At 32.1% G+C, this 19,803-nt stretch overlaps 1 protein-coding gene across 1 annotated transcript; it reads left to right on the forward strand.

The window, feature by feature from the left end:
- The first annotated feature begins 15,024 nt into the window (after positions 1-15,024).
- On the forward strand, positions 15,025-18,184 carry LOC129322090 (ABC transporter G family member STR2-like). Its single transcript, XM_054968134.1, has 3 exons — positions 15,025-15,555; positions 16,298-16,968; positions 17,079-18,184. Exons 1-3 carry the CDS (start codon positions 15,025-15,027, stop codon positions 18,052-18,054), a joined length of 2,178 nt encoding a protein of 725 aa, XP_054824109.1. The 3' UTR covers positions 18,055-18,184.
- Positions 18,185-19,803: the final 1,619 nt, after the last annotated feature.

Below are 19,803 nucleotides of genomic sequence, written 5' to 3' on the forward strand. Positions count from 1 at the left end.
AATTATATTAAAAAATTAAGTAAAGTATGCAAGCTTTCTAGTAGGTAAACAAAAATGAAAAAAGATACCTGTAGTTAAGCTTAAGCCAGCTCTATAAAATAGGCTAGGCTTAAAACAAACCAAGCCATACATTGTTTGGTTGGCATTTTACCTATTTTCACCATTATTAGCCTCTTACTCCCTTCATTATTCCTTTTCTCCCACACACATAGTGGGTCATAATAAAACTCTAAATGAGGGAAATATATAATATAGAAAAATTATTTTTAAAAATAGATTTAGAAGTTATTTATTTTTATGAATTTTGAATTTATCACTTACATAGGATAAATTTAATTACCAATCAAATTATAAGTATTTATCAATAAAATACTATACATTTTTAAGCTGAATGCTATATTATATCACTATTTAACCGTATAAATTTACAGGTGGAATTATGTAGCATTTATTGTTTATTGGGAATAAGCTTAGTAACTTTTAAATTTTGTGTTGGAAATAATTTTGGGAAAATTGTTAAAAAAATCCCTCATTGGAAGGGATGTTGTTGTGAGGGAACAAGAGGAATTCAAGGACCAAATGCATTATAATATTAAGAAAAGCTTCTCATGAAATGACCAAAATGCCCCTCTTTATGAAGGAGCAATCAACAAGACTTGGTTAGATGAGGTTGAGGATGATTGGAAAGTGGAACAATCTGGGGATGGCTTTACAATACTTTCCTTTCCTCTGACTGCTATCTCTGTCTCGTCATTCTTTCATATCTTCTACTTCTCTCAGGTCTTTACCTAACTCAAATCCTTTACCCCTTTTACCCCTTCAAAATCTTTCAAGGCTTAACCACAACACCAATCAGTACATTCTTCCAATTCTTTCTTGTCTTTCTTTCATTATGGTAATTACTACCTTTTTTTAAATTTGTGATTATGTGATTTCGGCTTCTTAAACTCCATGCTTTAATCCTCATAGCCAAAACTTGTTGAATTGCCCTTCATTATTTTAGGATTGTGAGTGGTAATTCTTATCTCTCCCTCAACTTATTTGGTTGCAAACAAGTATTCCTCTGTCTATTACTATTTGCTTCATCATCGTGTCCTTCTTTTATCAGATCTCTTTGGATTGAGACATCTTATCTTTGACTTGCACTCATTTTGTTCTTTTGAGTCATAGATCTGATTTACACTCCTGTGTTTTATGTTTTATTTTGTTCAATTTTCTATTTTTATGTCCTTTGAGTTTATTTCTTGGTATGTGTGTTTTGAGTGCTTATACTGATTTATTCTAAAAGTTTTCCTCTTTCGAGATTATTGCAATTTTTTTCTTGGATGAAATACAATTTTTTTTATTATGAATAAGCTAAACTTCGATAATAAAGCCGTGCTTCTTCTTGCTTTTTTTTAATTCCTTGCTTGTGGGATCTTCATATCACCCATTTACATGGAATTAGTAATTATGAGGGAAATTATGCTGATATCCTCACTTGTTTCTTTTTATGGAAATTCTTTCTATATCTCAGCAATGGTTGAAGTTCAATCTAACATTCTTGCCAAAAGATCACTCAAATGTAAAAATGTAGCAGTTGATTCCATGGCTCAAGAATTTCTTCACATAGTTAGTGGCTCAACACTTCAATCTCCTGGCTATATTTTAATTCTTATCACACTAGTTGATTTTTGTATTGTTCACGTTATACACAATTTTGATTTTCTTTTTATTTCATGCTATCAATTCCTTTTCCCTTTGTGAAGATAGTAATTCAATATTATACAGAGATAGTGCTTGCTAAAATGCATAAGGAAGATTCTCATATCCATGCTAATAAATGTGTTTTCTCATTGCTTGTTCTTTTAATTCTGTCTTTGCTACACATGCATGTATGCAAGCACAAATTTTGTTGGTATATGGTTTAATGTTAAATTCCTTTTTTGTTGGTATATGGTTTAATGTCAAATTCCTTTTTCTATTTGTTGGGATTCAATGTTGAGACTATATATGACTCTTTTTTGTAGTATATATTACATCGAGCTCTAAAGAAGTTCATAACAATTATGTGTTTAATGGCAGATGTTAGGATTTCAATGTATTGACTTAGATAGAAAGCTTGGCTTTTAGATAATTATTTCATTTTGGATAAACATCTTATAGCTGAATGATGTCATATGTCTAATATAACAAATTGCATTGTATTTGGTACATGTTCTTAAATTGTTTGACTGACTATTTGAGTATGCACTTCAATAGACATTCTAGTGTGGCTTGATATTTCTTAGATTAAGGCTTTAAGAGATGATGATAGACAATTTAGAAATCTTATCGATGAGAAAAGAATTGAAAATTTGCCCTCCTAACAAGCATTTGGCAAGCTGCATCAAGGATTTTAAGGGAAACTAGTATAAGGTTGATGATTGGAAGGGAGATTTGTTGTCTTTCCTTACAACTATGTACTTTTTCCTATATCGCTATTAAGGATGCCTATTTTGCAAAGACAAATTGATTGAATGAAAATGTAATTCTATCATTACAATGTACTTATCAATTTGTGCATTTATATGGAGATAAGTTCTAGTTATCAATGTTGTCTAGCTAGTTTGTAAATGTAAAATGACTAGTATCAACTATGATTTTAATATATTTATCAATATAATATGTTTTATGTGAAATGTTATAAAAATTTCTTGAAATTTGTGTACCTTACTAAGCCTATTGGCATAGTTATAGGCTTAAGGTATAAGGTGATAGGCTTTCGGTGCAAGCTTATAGGCTTTGGATGTAAGGGTATAGGCTTGGGGTGGAAGGTGCAAGCTTATAGGCTTGAGGTGTAAGAGTAAAGGCTTGAGGTGCAAGGTGTAAGGTTTAAGGTGATGGGCTTTAGGTTCAAGCCAATAGGCTTAGGATGCAAGGTGAAAAGCTTTGGGTTCAAGCTTATAGGCCTAGGTTGTAAGGGTATGGGCTTAAGTTGTAAAGTGCAAGATGATAGGTCTCGAGTGCAAGGGTATAAGTTTGAGGTGCAAGGTAATAAATTTTTGGGTGCAAGTTATAGGCTTGGGGTGTAAGGTAATAGGATTGGATGTAAGTTTTATACTCTTGAGGTGTAATGATATAGGCTTGCGGTGTAAGGTGCAAGGTGTAATGTGGTAAACTATGGGTGTAAGTTTATAAGCTTAGGGTATAAGGGTATAAACTTTAGGTGTAAGGCTATATAGGCTTTGGGGGGTGTAAGGATATAGGCTTAAGGTGTAAGGAGGCTTTGGGTGCAAGGTGATAAGCTTGTAGGTGTAAGGTTATAGACTTAATATGTAACATCCTGAATTTCTTAATCTTATGATTAGTTATTAATCAGGGTAAGTGGTAATTATTGTGGGATTAGAGATTTGGATGATTTCTTGATAGTTTGATTCGTTAGGATGTTGTAAAATAGGTACAGGTGGAAGGATTACATTTTGAGTCAAAGCATGTGCATGTAGTGAGAATTCTTCTCACTGTGCCATGCACCGCGGCTAATGCTGCATGTGCTGCAACACATAAACTAGAAAGTGATTTCTTAAGTCGTGAAATTTTATGAATTTCAAAAGAGAGAAAATTAAAACACACAAAAAGGAGAAAAGAAGAGTGAAGGGTGTGCTAGGGGCAAGCTATTTAGGAGCCGTAGAAGGTGCTTTTGATTAATAACTTAGCGGGTAAGCTACGTATAATCCTTATTTTCCATTATACCTAAATTTCTGTTGAATATGAGTTATGGAGAATGAACCGATGAATTTTTAAGGGTTTGATTCTTATCCAATAGTAATGAAAAGGTTCTTGAAAGTTAAATTAGAGATTTGTGACTAATTTAAAGCTAAACAATAGAGCTTTGAACCTATAAGCTCAATTTGGCCCTAATTCATTGAGAGTTTAGGGTGAAAGATTTTTGAGTGAAATGAAACTAGTTGAGATGATGTAAGGTAGTAATTAAGTAGTAATGAACCTAGAATGGATAAATGAAAAAAAATAGACAGCTAAATGCAGCCATATGTGTTAATTATGTGCTTTTGGTCAAATTGAACTAATTGACTAAATTGGTGCCAATTGTGTTTAAATTGGCATATTAAATGTGTGAATTGAGAAAGGAAGCTTGTGATGAGCTATAGTGGAAGTTGAAATTCACAGTAATCTTTCTAGTGACAAAAAGGTTGAGATAACTAAATAACTTTTTTGTTTTGATTATTTATTGTAATTGTATGTGAGTATGCTATGTAATGCATGAAATTATTTTAAACTGAGTATGTTTTGTAGCATTGAACGTTTATTTGCATAAAAAGAATTTTGGTTTAATAAATAATGAATTTTTTGAAATTTGATATAGAAATGTGTATATGTATATATATGAGTAAAATGGTAATTAGGAACCTATAGGTGGTTCGAAAAAGCATGATCATAGGGGTGGGAGTTTACCTGAGTAGAGATGTGGTGATAAGATCATATGGCATATTTTTTAGTGCTCGACGGGGTGCGGTATTGGAAAATTATACCTCCTTAGTGCCCTTTAAGGTGTGGTGTTAAATATGATCTCCTTAGTGCCTATTGAGGTGCAGTATTGGAGATTAGACTCCTTAGTGTCTGTGTGATACGGTATTGGAGTCAATGATACTTCATTGTGTGTATTAGGGGAAACTATAGTTCGAAAGTTTAGAATACCTTTGGGTGGGTGATTCTACCACTAAAGTGAGCTTAGGGCTAATGAAAGTATACATTGATCTAAGGCGAGTCTATGGTTTCGTGTCAAGGTGATTTGGAGGTTTAGTCGGTAATGATTATGCCATATATTGTATATGTGGAAAAGTGGTGATTATAGTAGTAAAAAAAGTAAATTGACGCATGTTGTATGACTTGAAATGAAATATATGATATATGTTATGATTGATGGTATAATGAATGTTATACTTTTATATAGTTATATGTGATAATCAATAAGAGTGAGTTATTATATGACTAAGATTATTATCTTACTCTCGTAGTTATATTTCTACAGGACAAAGCGACGATCAGGGTAAGAAAAAAGAGTTAGGAACCGGCTTAGAGTTGTGAAAGTCATGTGAACTCAGAGTTTTGTGTAATAAACCAAAAACTTGTGTATATATGTAGATAAGTTGCCATAGGGTTGCATGCATGCTTTGAATGTTTAGAGTTGAAAAATATTGTAAGTTTTAGTGAATCTTAGCCCATGTGTGGAATTATGATGAAATGAGTTATTTGGGGCTAAGATTGAGTTGTGACTATGTTAAGAATGTGGATAGATGTGATATGATGGTGGAATGGACTAAGTGGGCTGAGTTATGTTAAGTTATGTTAAATTGTGATTTATGAAAAATGGGCCGTTGAATAGTTAGATTTTGATATATTTGTGTATATGTGATGAAATGTGGTTAATCAAGTGTATTAGGTTCTTTTTGGACTTGATTCAAGGCCTTGTGTGGTCTAATAAGACAATGGGATCGATTTGAGCACTTGGGTGCGTGAAATTTTTGTAAAAAAGTGACTTTTTATACCCGAGTGTTTAAATTTTGATCTGACTATTAGTTCATGTCCAAAACTATCTCATTAGCTAGCTTATGAGATAAGTTTTGTGTGGGCGTTTGAATCACTTCAATCGAACATTGTATGTGAAAATGGTACACGCGGGAAGTTTTATCATTTTTGCTGTCAGTTGACAATAAAAAATTCATATTGGCATGCCGCAGCGCACAATATAGAGGGTCAGGCATATGGCTTTATGCTACATGCCACATCGTATGTGCTGCATACTGTGGCGCACAACACAGAGGGTTAGGTGTGTAGCTCTATACCATATGCTACGACTCATGTACTACACATCGCAACGCATGGCACAAATTAGACTTTGTTTCTCTTTGTTGCAAGTGCATGCAAAGAGTGTTATGGATGCAACTGTTTGATTTGCACTGTGATACTCTGATATGGTATGAATTTAATGACTTTATAAAACAAGTCTTGAGCCCAAGCTTTTCAAACAAAATATTTGATTACTGATTGGTGTGATTAATGTGGTGATTTAGTTAATCTTCTCTTATGTCTGGTGGACATAGGAGGAGGTTACATAATGTGCAAGGTGAAAGGTGATATGCTTTACGTGCAAGGTATTAGGCTTAAAGTGTGAAGTGATAGACTTTAAATGCAAGCTTATAGGCATGAGGTGTAAGGATATAGGCTGATGCTACAACATGCAAGGGCATAGGCATATAGGCTTAAAGTGCAAGGTGTAAGCTTATAAGCTTGAGGTGTAAGGGCATAGGCTTACCCTTCAATAGCCAATCAGAGCTCCAATAAATCTACTACCATCACTTGCTAGCTTAGAGACTGCAGCTTGATTAGTATAGGATTTTTTGCCTTTTTATTTAATCTTGTTATTTAACACATTGGGGCTTTTTTGTCCATTCACCCCATTATTTTTTAAATATCATAATGAGTTTGGTCCCTTAAATTTCATTTGAGCTTTGAGCACAATTTGACTTCCAATGAGGTCTTTTTTTAGCAATTCTCCCAATAATTTTTCAAATGTAATAATATAATCATGATGGAGAAGGATAATCGATATATATATAAATAGAATCGTAAGCAACTTTCTAAACTCAACACGTGTCTTTTATCTAAAATGTTGCAAATACAAAGTGCTACATCAACTCTATTTAATTCTATTAACTTATTTCTCTAATTTTAAATTTCTATTTTAAAACTTAGTTATCTTAATTCAATTTTTTTCTCATTCCTCTCTCATTATCTCTTTTACTCTCCCATTGTTGTAATTCTACATAATCTTATTTTTATTTTTAAAACCTAGAGATCATGGCAATATAGGAATGATAATGATAAATAATATATTATTTATTATGATGAATAATATAATAACATTTTAAATTAAATAAATTATATATATATATATATAATATATATATAAGTAGAATGTTGTCATTTATACTTTTATCTTTAAAATATAAAACTATTTCATCTCAAATATCCCTTCATTAACCCAACTTTTTGTTAACTTGTTTATAATTTCAACTTTTTTGTTTAAAATTTAAAATTAGAAGTAAACTAAGTGTAACTTTCTTATCTCTCAAAATCTTTTCATTATCCTAACTCGCCAACTTCTCAACTTCTTACTCATAATTTTAAAATTAATTTTAAAAATATTTTGACACTATTCATGATTTTAAATTCCAATACTCAAACAAATTCTAATTAACTTTCCTACTTCAAAATTCTCTCCATCATTCTAACTTCCCCTATTTGTATTTCTAATTTTTTTTTCTCAAGAGCAATTGCCTCTAAGTTATTCAAGCAGATATGGGGTAGTTATTCGAGCATGATTAGACAGTTTATTGCACGCACCATATCTATCGAAGTTCATGCCATGCTATACTTCTAATAAATTCCAAGTTATATTCATTATGGTGATCATATTAATTAGTAGGTACTTCATCTTCCTCTCTTTCAAACTAATCAAGCCTTACTTTTATTGTGTTCCTTCGAGATGTACCATTCATCATCAAGTTAATTCTCCTTCCAAAATTGTGTTGCAAATTTTGAAAGGTATGGTTGTCAAGTACATGTGTCCTTCTCTTTTTCTCCTTTTAAAAAAAGAACTCCACATTCAATTTTCTTTCTAATAACAGCCTCATACTCCTAGCCTCCTATTGTTCGAGTTCATCTTTAATATCATTTCTACACAACACCAATTCAACATGCTAATGATGCAATCCTTTCCTTTAGGTTTAAGGTTCAATGTTACGTCATTGATGTATCCAGATATACTACAATTGTTTTTTATTGTTGAAAAGCCCTAAATCATGTCAAGCTTTTCAAAGAAACTAATGTGTAGTAGTGTGACAACCTAAGTCATTCTATCCTCAAAGAGCAAGCATTTTGTAACTAAATCAAGCTAATGACCATGATAAATTAAAATTTCATAATTGAATTGAAGATTTTAAAGAGAATTAGATATTTATGTTTGATTTTAATGTGAAAAAAATGCGTAGGAATCAACCGAGTATTAAAGTGGCTTTCCAAGACTAAGATCCATCACTTCTACCTTTGTTCTTCCTCATCTTATTTTAGATTCAATTGCTTTTTTCAATTTGTGTGTGAAGATGTCTAGGTGATAATGGTTAGAACCTAATAATCACTTAGAATCCAATCCATAAACTACCCAAATAGATACACCAATTTGTGATTCAATCCTTGAAACTAGTCCTAGCTCTTGCCTTGATCATGTTTAATACCTTAAACTAATCAAAATTATAATATTAACTAAAGTTTAAAACCTAAACAATAGCTAATGTATGTCCAAACAGCAAGAGATTGAAAAGAAAATATGTATTCATTTATCAAAACCTTGAAGCATAAACACAAACACTTAAAACATATAACTAATTCAAGAATCAAATACACATCCTCTCCTTTTTGGAACATGAATTTTAGCCATAATGATTAATATAAGACCTAGAATCAATCATCAAGAGCGTGAATTACAGAATTAAAGAAGGAAAGGAGAAGAATTCAAAGTAATTAAAAGCAAGAAAAAATGTTTAAAAGAACTCAAGATGTGGCTTCATCTTCCTTAGAAAGCTTTGAGAATCTAGCCTCTCATGGTGAATTCTCCTTGAATCCAAGCTTGAATCCTCCTTAAAATGACTTTCATGGCTCCAATACTTGTTTGAGATAAAGGAATATGGCTAAGAAAGTGTACAAAAGTGGAGGAAAATGAGAGAAAATTCAAATGAAGTAGTACTAGAAATTTTAGAAAAGTGAAAGAGAATCAGTGTGAATTGTAATGTGTCAAATGAGGTGAATGAATGTGTACATGATCCAAAACCCCTATATTCAGCTTGTGATGGATGAGTTTTAGGTGATCAAAGTCATAAAATATCTAAAACTACTTGACAAGCTTGGTCAAGAGGTCCAAGAATGAATATGGCTATGATTTAAGCTAAGTTAACTTGGATGCATATATAGCTCTTAGCTTGTATGATGCTCCACACTTAATTAGAACTTACTAAACACTTCTAAAAAGATGATCAAAGGGTGATTAAAGGCTTCTTAGTTGAAACTCTTAATGCTTAGAATCATTAGAAGCTCTTTAAGTTAACTCTTGCATATGTGTCACTCTTGGGTCTTCTTACTTTGTAGCTTCTTGTAATTTCATATTTTGGCCATTTAATCTTCATCCAAATCCATGTTTGCATATGCAATTATACACATAAGAATTATCAAAGCATATGTGTAAAATTCAAATCAAAATTCAAAGCCAATTGCAAGATATAATGACATTTCCAAGGTCCTAGATTTTTAAAACATAGTAATCTAGTATTAATATCCTTATCTTAGAATATCTTGTGACTTATGTCTTTTGATGTCTCTTTTTAATTAGAATGAATTTGAATCTCAAACTTGTTCCATTGATCTTAAGAAGACAAAAGACACAAAATAAGCTAATGTTCCAAAATTACTTAAAAATTGTCAAAATGAACAAAACACTCCTAGGCTATGAATGAACCTTAATTAATTCTTAAGGCCTAAGAATGCTTAAATATGCAAGAATTGAGTTCCCAATGATGCAATAATGCAAGAAAATCATTCTTAAATGTATGCAAATAATGAAATATGTCAATCGTGAAACCTCTTGCTTGATGAAGTTAATGTTGCTAATACTATTTTGAAAATCGGACCGGATCGACCGGTCGGACCGGTCGGACTGACGACCGGTCTGGTTTCCAGTCTGGTTCAAAGGAAAAAACCATTTTAAGAGTTGAGCCATTTCAAATCGATGGTCGGACCGGGAACCGAAATCAAGCTGGAAACCAGATCTGATTTTAAAAACCGAACTGTTAAAAAAACTTTTTTTTATTTTTTATCAAATTTTTTTTAAAAATGACTAATTTTTTTAATCATTTGATATTATATTGTACCATATGGCTTGTTAAGTCATGATAAACTTAAAATATTTAATTTTTTTTAAGTTAAATAGCAATTTCATATGTATTCCTTATATTTAAATTATTATATACATATATTAATTTTTTTTAATTTAATTATTATGTCACCGGTTGGACCATTGGTCCAACCGGTTGAATTATGCAAACCGTGAACCGGTGACTTTTCTGGTTCAATGTTCGGTCCAGTTCTGAAAACATTGGCTGCTAAGGAATGTGACTTTTATGTAATTATATTGTATGATTCATGATTGGTGTTTTAATTTTTATTAAAGGATGTTATTCCAACGCTTTGGTTCTATAAATTTAAAATTAAATTTTAGGATTTACACTTTTCTTTGTTTAGGAAATGTTAGCTTCTATATTTTAATGTGCTCCATGGCTTTCATGTGTAGACCCGCATTTCTTGCAATTATATGTATTCCCATCAATGTTCCTATTTCATTTCAAATATCAAATAAGGTTATAAACAATCTTCCATGAAGATTATTTATATTATTGATTATTTTCATTAATTTATGAATTCATCTTAATTCCTATGATTTTAAACCTTCAATTTTTGGTCACTAATGCAACTGATATAATATGAGGTTAATAGGATATCAAGATTTCATTTTCCATGCAATGTCATAAACAACGCTTGTTTTCTAAAATCTTTAGCTTTTGTGACAATAAATTTTATCATCATTTGATGTACTTCTTTTACAACATAAATTTAGGTGAGTTGAGTCTTGAGGACTTACCAAAGTTAAAGCATGTTCCCATGTTTAAAATAGGTACTAAAAAGATACTTACAGATCAGGCACCCTCCAATAAGATTATCACATTGACAGTGAGATTTGATCCCGCTTTCTTGGGTTATGTGATAGATCCTTAGCAATTGAACTAACTTTTGTTAGTATTATTTGATGTACTTTCTTTAGCAATAATTGGATACAATTGATAGTGAAATAGTTAGGTAAAAAAATGATTTACTACCCAAAATATTTTTGCATAATTTATGCATTTTTAACGTGATGATTTATTTTAAGTGATTTACCATGAATTGTTAACTAAAAAATTTAACTACTTGTACATGCTACTATTATTTTATAAATTTTTGTTGATTCATTTAACACATCTGCTATCTACGTACATCTCGAGCATATACAAAAATGAACGGAATAAGGGATTAAAAAAAAGGCTTGTTGTTATGAAACTCTAGGTGTAACATTCCAATTTAAATTTTAATAGTTAATTTGGGTTAATAGAAATTTTGAAAAATATTTAGAGGTAAATAAATTAGTAGGAGATAATTATTAGATCTAACTTAGGATATAATTCTAAGTTAAGATTTTAAAAATTATTATTATTAAGAAAGAAGAAAGAGAAATATAATAGAAAGAGAGATTGAGAAATGTAGTATATATATATAGAAATTAAAATATATATATTATTATATATCTGAGGGTGGGGAGCGAATTTTTCATGGCTGTGTGTACTGTGTAGGTATAGGTATAAAAAAACAAAAAGAAAATAAAAATGTATGAGAGAGAGGAGAGGAGAGGAGATAATAAAAAAAGAAAGAAACGAAAAGGAGGAAGAGGAGGAACGGATGCTTTCGGCGCTATGATTGTGTGATGTGCATATATAATAATAAAAAAAGAAGAAGAAGAAGAGAGAGGAAGGAAAGAAGATAATAATAAAAAAAATATGGGACCCACTGAATTTTTATAAAAACTCACCTGTTTCCTTTCTTCTCTTCAATTCTTTTCCTGTGCGCGAGTTGAGGCAGAGAGAACGCGAGTTACAGATGTGAAAGATCTGAATTTTTAAGGTAAGAGTTTTTAATAGGATATTTAGAGTGTAATTTCAAGCTTTTCAAGACTAAGTAAGTAATCTAAAATTTGTTCTTAGCCATCCTTTCTTTTTGGTTTCTAATTTTGTAGTGATAAAAAATTTAGGATCTGGAAGGGGATGAATTTATGTTGAATAAATATGATTTATGAGGTTGTTAGTAGTATAATAAATATTCTAGAGTATAAATTTATTGATGATCTTTGAATTTGTGACTTATGAATCAATTCTAAACTAGATCTAAAATATATGTTAATTTATTGAGGTTTAGATGATTATTTGGGATGAGAAATGAATTATTATGGCTATAGGATTATGATTCTAAGCTAAAGACTCAATTTTTAATTTTTGAGTATTTTAGGTGCGAATTTATAAAATAAAAAGAAAATTTTGATAATAGAAATTAGTTTAGAAGTTGATTTTTAGATTATTAATGTTTATTGATGACTAAAAGAGGAGTTAAAAATTTTACTTAATAGTATTAACTCTAGATTTGTATTAAGATTGAGATTAAAAATTATGTATATTTTTTAATTCTATTATTAGAATTTTATTAGTTTCAAAAATTGAAACTAATATTTATAAATAATGTTATTTGTAGATTGTATTATTGGTGAAGATTGTGGTGGGAGAAAAATGTAGGAATAATTTATTAAAAAAGCCACAAGATAACCATGCTTTTAATTTGTAATTAGTGTTACTTCATGTTAATTGGGTGATTATTGAAAAAATTATGACTTTTGTAATATTATATAATTGTGTAATATATTATGAATTTGTTTGATTATTGTGGGAGCTGTTGGGAGACTTGTTATTGTTATTGTATTTATGTGTCACGTGGTACGCCCCTATTGGAGCTTAATAGGTGGCTTGTAAGGGCTCGGGCTAATCTACCTTTAGCCAGGTAATTTAGCACCGAGTGAGGACTACAGCTCGATGTTAATGGAGGGATATAAGGATGGTTGTTTGTATGTATTGTAATATTTCTTATATTTTGTTGGAATTATATTATTTTTAATTCTCACTTAATAAGTGCACACTTAACTGTTGGTATATACTATCATAAATTGGCTTTGGTTACTGGGACTTTTGAGTCTCATTATGTGGTTAACAATTTTCAAGAGAAAAGCCACGAGTGACACGTGGAGGAGTCCTAGAGGCTTAGTGGCATAGATCCACTGTCTCTTTTGGGTATTTGATTTATGATTTATAATGTGTTATATTGCCAATATTAGGGCTTTTTGTTTATTGACAATTATATGAATATATAAATGTAATTATACCTTTCAAACTATTTCTATTTTTGGTACACTTTGGATGACTGTAATTTAATATTTGGTTTATTTTGAATTGGTTAAATGGCTTGAATATGAGGCCAAATAACTGGCTTGTTTTGAAAATTTACTAAATTATTTAGGTTACTTGTTGGGAGTATAAGGATGGATAAATGTGATTTAGCCTAATGGCATGTGGGAGGTAAAAAAAATTTAGCTGAAATATTATATTGTTCGAGTTGAAGTCAATTAAAAATATTTTTATATTAAAATTATTGATATAAAATGTGTTAGGTGGCTGTAACCCAACTATGATTGAGTTAAATTATTAAAAAAAAAATTTGTTGTGTTACACTAGGACACTAAAATATTTTCTTTTCCTCAGCATTTTTTGGTCCTGCAACAACAACAACAACAACAACAACAACAACAACACAACAACAACAACAACAACAACAACAACAACACAACAACAACAACAACAACAACAACAATTGTACCTTCTAAATTATTAAAATCAAACCAGTCATATAGATGAAATGACAATAAAAAAAGAATAATTATCGCACATGTAGAATTTCTTTGGGAAAGTGTGAGTTATGAATAAAAATTTTGAAATTAAAAAATTAACATAATAAAAATAATTTAAATAAATTTTTACATATATTTAAATGAGAGATTTGCCGCGATCTAAATTCTCATTAATCCATACACAATGACATAAGTCAATTTGGGAGATCAAAGGCTCATGATTTTGGGATTCAATCTGCGCTGTGACATGAAAACATAAATTGGGGAATATACTGTTAGTGATTCGAAAACAGTGACTGATTCTTATTTTATTTTAACCAGCTGGATAGGGCCTTTTTAGTCAACGCACAGATCAAAATGAGTAAATGACAAGAAGATATAAATTGGTATTGTAATATATACATGTATATACTTCTAGTTGGATGGTAATTAATTTTCCTGGCATAACTGTGGCCAGTTATGCTGTAAAAAGTTAAAAAAAAAAATGTAAAATCAAATAGCAGTTGATGTATGATCATGAGACATATTGGGAAAGGGTATGCTTTTATTTTAGGTGCCGTATAATGTTGTATTATTTACTCCATTTCTGGGAAAATGTGATGTCACAACGTTAATATTGTCACGAATCCAACAAAACTTCGTTCTCATAACAATGATGCTCAAAGCCAGACACTCAGCTGTATTGCATGCAAATTTATATATAATTCATGTAAAATTATATTATATTAAAAAAACAAAAAAATATAACTTTTAATCTCCAAACTTATTTTTAATTACCCATTCAATTAATAATTTTTGACTTGAAACAGCTCAGTGCTTATGGTTTATTGACTTGGAATGACCCAATTTTTATAGTTTATTGACTCGATCGATGATGTTCAACTTTTATAATTCTACTGATAAACTATTAACTTTTTATTATCAATGTTAATAAAATATTTTTAAATGTTAACGAATTAAGTTTTAATTTTGTAAAATAACAATCAATTGATAAAAAAAATCATTTAAAATTAACAATATTAGGGTTAGGAGATTAAAAAAAATATTTTACAAAATTAAGAAAACAAATTAAAATCTTATATAAAATTAAACACTAAAGATGCACTTTTCCCTTAAAAAATTAAATGGATGCATGATTGCCAACGTCAAAATCAAAACAAGTGATGAAGAAAACAAGAAGCAAATATCTTATTTTCGATGGAAACGACCCAGAAATGGACTTTTCACTGGAGATAACACCATGAAAACCTTGGAAGCATCAGTTAATTAAAGCAACCCCTACCGGCTTCCCAAGTCGTTTTCTCACGTTCTTCCTTCCTTTTAATCCTCCGCCATCCCTCCGTTTCCTCAATTTTAGGAGAGCCATTAATCAGCCAAACACATTACTGCATGATCAGATCATGGCTCGTCAACCCAATATTATTATTCCCCGGCGTGATCATCATCATCATCATCAACAACAACAACAACAACAACAAGAGACTGTGATCGAGATCAAGAAATCCGTGAACTTCACAGGAGGGCTCGAGTTCTCAGGCCTGACCTACACAGTGACTAAGAAGAAGAAGGTTGATAGCAGCTGGGTGAAGGAGAACGTGGACTTGCTTCATGGCATTACTGGGTACGCACCAAAGGGTTGTATCACTGCAGTGATGGGTCCTAGTGGTGCAGGCAAGTCCACCTTCTTGGATGGTCTCGCTGGCAGAATTGCGAGTGGGAGCCTCAAGGGAAGGGTGTGTTTGGATGGCACAGATACAAACCCTACGTTGATCAAGAGAACTTCTGCTTATATCATGCAGGAAGATAGGCTCTTCCCAATGCTCACTGTGTATGAAACTTTCATGTTTGCTGCTGATTTTCGATTAGGTCCTCTTTCTCTTGCTGAAAAGAAGCAGAGAGTAGAGAAGCTCATTGAGCAGCTTGGCTTATCAGTAAGTGCTGCCTCTTAACCTTTCTCTGCTTTAAATATGTTGTGAATTATCTTTTTCATCATCTTAGTTGTATATGCATGTGCATATCGACAATATATATATATATCAATCGCCATCTTTTCATCAGATTTCAAGGCAGTTCATGTTATTTCTTGACTTTAAGGAGTTTGTAAATACTAGCTAGTGTTTGTACTTGTAGATTTGTTTTGACTTAGCTTTACCAGGTTATTTCAAAAGTATTATAAAAACTAAGAATATGCAGTTTGAGTTGGTGGATGCTAGAAAAGCAGGGAAGAGTAAAGAATATTTAATTTGATGTATATTATTTTGTTTCTCGTTCATCAATCAATTATATCAGGAAAAAACATATTTATTTTTTGAAATAATTCTCTTCATTTCCTTCATTTAAATGATCTTATAATATGGTCAAAACTCTGATCTAGAAACTAATAGGTTTCTCAGCTTAATGAATAATGAATATTGATGAATGGATTAGCCCTCTAGCAATTAAGTAATATGAATTATTGATTCCCCCCCCCCCAAAAAAAATAATCCTTCATAAAAATGAAAATAAGTAAGATGAGTATAACAAATAAAAATAAATTTCATATACGTCATAGTTTTTTGTGATATTTTCTTTTAAATATATACAATAACTATAGTGTAATGTGGAAGGTCAAACTTAGCAACTAAACACCGTCTGTCTTCTAAACTTGGTACTGACGGTGCGTTGACGACGCAGTCAACTCGAAACACGTACATCGGAGACGAAGGAACAAGAGGAGTGTCTGGCGGAGAGAGACGTCGAGTGTCCATCGGCGTCGACATCATCCACGGACCATCCCTTCTGTTTCTCGACGAGCCCACTTCCGGTCTGGACTCCACCAGCGCTCACAGCGTCATCGAGAAGGTCCACGACATCGCTCGAGGCGGCAGCACTGTCATCCTCACCATCCACCAGCCTTCCTCCAGAATCCAGCTCCTTCTCGACCACCTCATCATCCTTGCCAGAGGCCAACTCATGTTTCAGGGTTCCCCCAAAGACGTCGCTCTCCATCTGGGTCGCATGGGACGCAAAGTCCCCAAGGGAGAGAATCCAATTGAGCACCTCATTGATGTGGTTCAAGAGTATGATCAGTCTGAAGTCGGTGTCGGAGCTCTTGCTGAGTTCGCCCGCACTGGAGTGAAACCCCCTCCGTTGTCTGACCAGGAATTCTCCCTCTCCACCGTCGCACAGTCAACCCCAGGTCGAAACCCTCGCCACGAGGACCGTTCCATGGTCGATGAGTTTGATCACAGTCTGAGAAGCTCCCATACACCCAAGTCCCGGAATACCGGCAATAGTGTATTGTTTCAAAAGCTTACACCTTCCCGCTTTAAGAATGAACATAGACTGCAAAATAATCCTTTACGGTAAACCAGAAGTCCTTTCTGTTTTATAAAATATATATATATATATATATTAAATAAACATTTGATTCTTCAAATCTCTGATTTGAGATTTTTGTTGTTGTTGAAAGTAGTAATGCTTCGCCTGGGTACTATACGTACTCGAACGAGATCCTCCCAGCAACACCAACGCCACATAGCAGTGACTACACAGTGAATGAGAACGACTATATGACTCCTCCGGATGGCATGCTAAAGCATCTGGGTCCGAAATTTGCGAACTCTTTCATGGCGGAGACATGGATTCTGATGAGGCGGAACTTCAAAAACATCCGCAGAACACCTGAGCTTTTTCTCTCCAGATTGATGGTGCTCACGGTGATGGGCGTCATGATGGCCACCATGTTCAGGAACCCTAAAGAAAACGCGCAAGGAATCACCAACCGCCTCAGCTTCTTCATCTTCACTGTCTGTCTCTTCTTCTTCTCCTCCAACGACGCCGTGCCGGCATTCATCCAAGAACGATTCATTTTCATCAGAGAAACTTCCCACAATGCCTATCGAGCTTCCTCCTACACCATCGCCGGCATAATCACCCACACGCCTTTTCTTGTTCTGCAAGCTTCCGTCTACGCCATCATCGTCTGGTTTGCTTTGAAGCTGCAAGGCCCTTTTCTGTACTTCGTGCTGGTTCTCTTCGTTTCTCTCCTCTCCACAAACTCGTTTGTTGTTTTTGTGAGCTCGGTGGTCCCGAACTACATACTGGGTTATGCTGCTGTTATCGCTTTCACTGCTTTGTTCTTCTTGTTCTGTGGCTACTTCTTGAGCAGCAAGGATATTCCTATCTATTGGCGTTGGATGAACAAGATTTCGACCATGACTTATCCTTATGAGGGGCTTTTGATCAACCAGTATCGGAACTCAGATGTGTTTGGATCAAGCCTGGACGGGATAGATATTACAGGTTTTGATATCTTGAACAGTCTTCATATAAGTACTGATTCGTTTAGGAAGTGGGAAAATGTGATTATAATGTTGTTCTGGGCCGTCCTATATAGGATTTTGTTTTACTTGGTCCTTCGCTTTGCTTCTAAAAACCAGAGGTCGTAGACAATCATAGAAGGGAAAGAGCGATCGACAAATCAAAATTTGTTGAAGCATTTCAAACAAAGGATTATTGCGTCTAGCAGACACTGTTTCATCTGTTTTCAATATTATTACATTTGGTAGCAACCATATATACGACTATTTGTGTATAGATCAGTTAATTTTGAAAAAATGTCACTGAGTCATGCTTATTGGTTCTCTCCTTTGCAAAAATGAAATAGTCATATATAGAGATTTAAACTATGATTGTCTCAGTCTGTGCGGACAAAGTTGACGAGTCAGTGCCACAAAATCTTATTCAAGAGAGTGAAAAGAAGCTTAAAAATTCTGCTGTAAAAGCCAAATAAGATATCAAGAAAAATCATGGAAGATTTCAAAGTAATCCCATCTTTTTTCCTTCCAAGACTTTTCAGCAGGCTAGAAGGGTATAAAACCCATAGAATCATAAACAGGAAAAAGATTACGGTACCCATTCATTATAAAAGAGGAAAAGAACAGGAAAATCTGCATAGAAATAAGATGCATCCAAAATGGGTAGGTTCGTGGTTCTTTCCGCGGACACAAAATATCAAGTGTAAGGGGACTAAATTAATTTATATTAGATGTCTGAAATTGGAATAATAATATTACTAATATCCAATAATAAGTCTTGGGAGTTGGGATCGCCCAGCTGTTGCTCCAAGTGTTAGAAGAAAACATGGAAGCCAAGTTTATTGGCGTTATATATATATATATATATATATATATATAATAAGAGGTCATGTCTTTATCAACAAAAAAAAAAAAAGTATTAAAGGGGAATATGCCAACAAATCTGTTGGAAGTATCGATTTGTCGGGCATAGACCAACCAAGTTGAGCCTCAGTTTATGAATTCAAGTTATTCAATTAATTTTAAAAAATTGGCTATATTATATAACACTCACAATATAGAGACCTCTAGATATACCTAGAAGGCTAAATGTTAGATTTTGTTATCCTTTCTTAGCAGAAGATTCCCTAATAATAGAAGTATATGCCATAACAAATAATTCTGGCATGTATATATATATATATATATGGATATAGATATAAATATATTAGATGGCATAATTGGGTTTTATTTGGCCCAAAGAAAATAATAATTGGGTTTTATTATAATTTGCAATTTGTTTAAGGGAAGTGATCCAGGCCTAGAATAATTTTAGAAGTCATTAATATAATCCATAAAGATAAAGGAAGATATTGAATTATTGGTAGTAATTAAATATTTGTTAATTTAATTTAAAAAGTATTTTAAATACATAAAACTAAGTATTTTATTTCCTGTCCGCTTGTAAAATAAAAAAAAGTATTTTTTTCCTGTCCTAAAACTCAAATCAAGTTGGTACACCTATGCCGGAATGAAGAATTATCATACCTTTTGGAAACTTAATTTCGGTGCAACTGTGAGTAATAGAAATTGATATATTTTGTCGTTATAAGAAAAGAAAAAGAAAGTGATATTGTGAAACAGATTGCTCTAGTTTAAAAAAATTTAAAGTATATATTCAATCATTTAATTTTACATAAAGCTTCATTTTTTATATTTTAATTTTATAAAATATATTTTCAATTATTTAACATTAACACTGTTAATTTCATTACAAGAAATTTGTATATTAAATTTTTAAATATTAAAAAATATTTTTAAATGTTGACATATTAAATTTAATATTTTTAAAATAACAATGATATTTTTTTAAAATAAAAGGATTAAATTAAAATTTTATAT

Source organism: Prosopis cineraria, unplaced genomic scaffold, assembly GCF_029017545.1.
Source record: "Prosopis cineraria cultivar Desert tree isolate PC_DT_omini unplaced genomic scaffold, ASM2901754v1 PC10, whole genome shotgun sequence".
Classification (NCBI taxonomy): Eukaryota; Viridiplantae; Streptophyta; class Magnoliopsida; order Fabales; family Fabaceae; genus Prosopis; species Prosopis cineraria.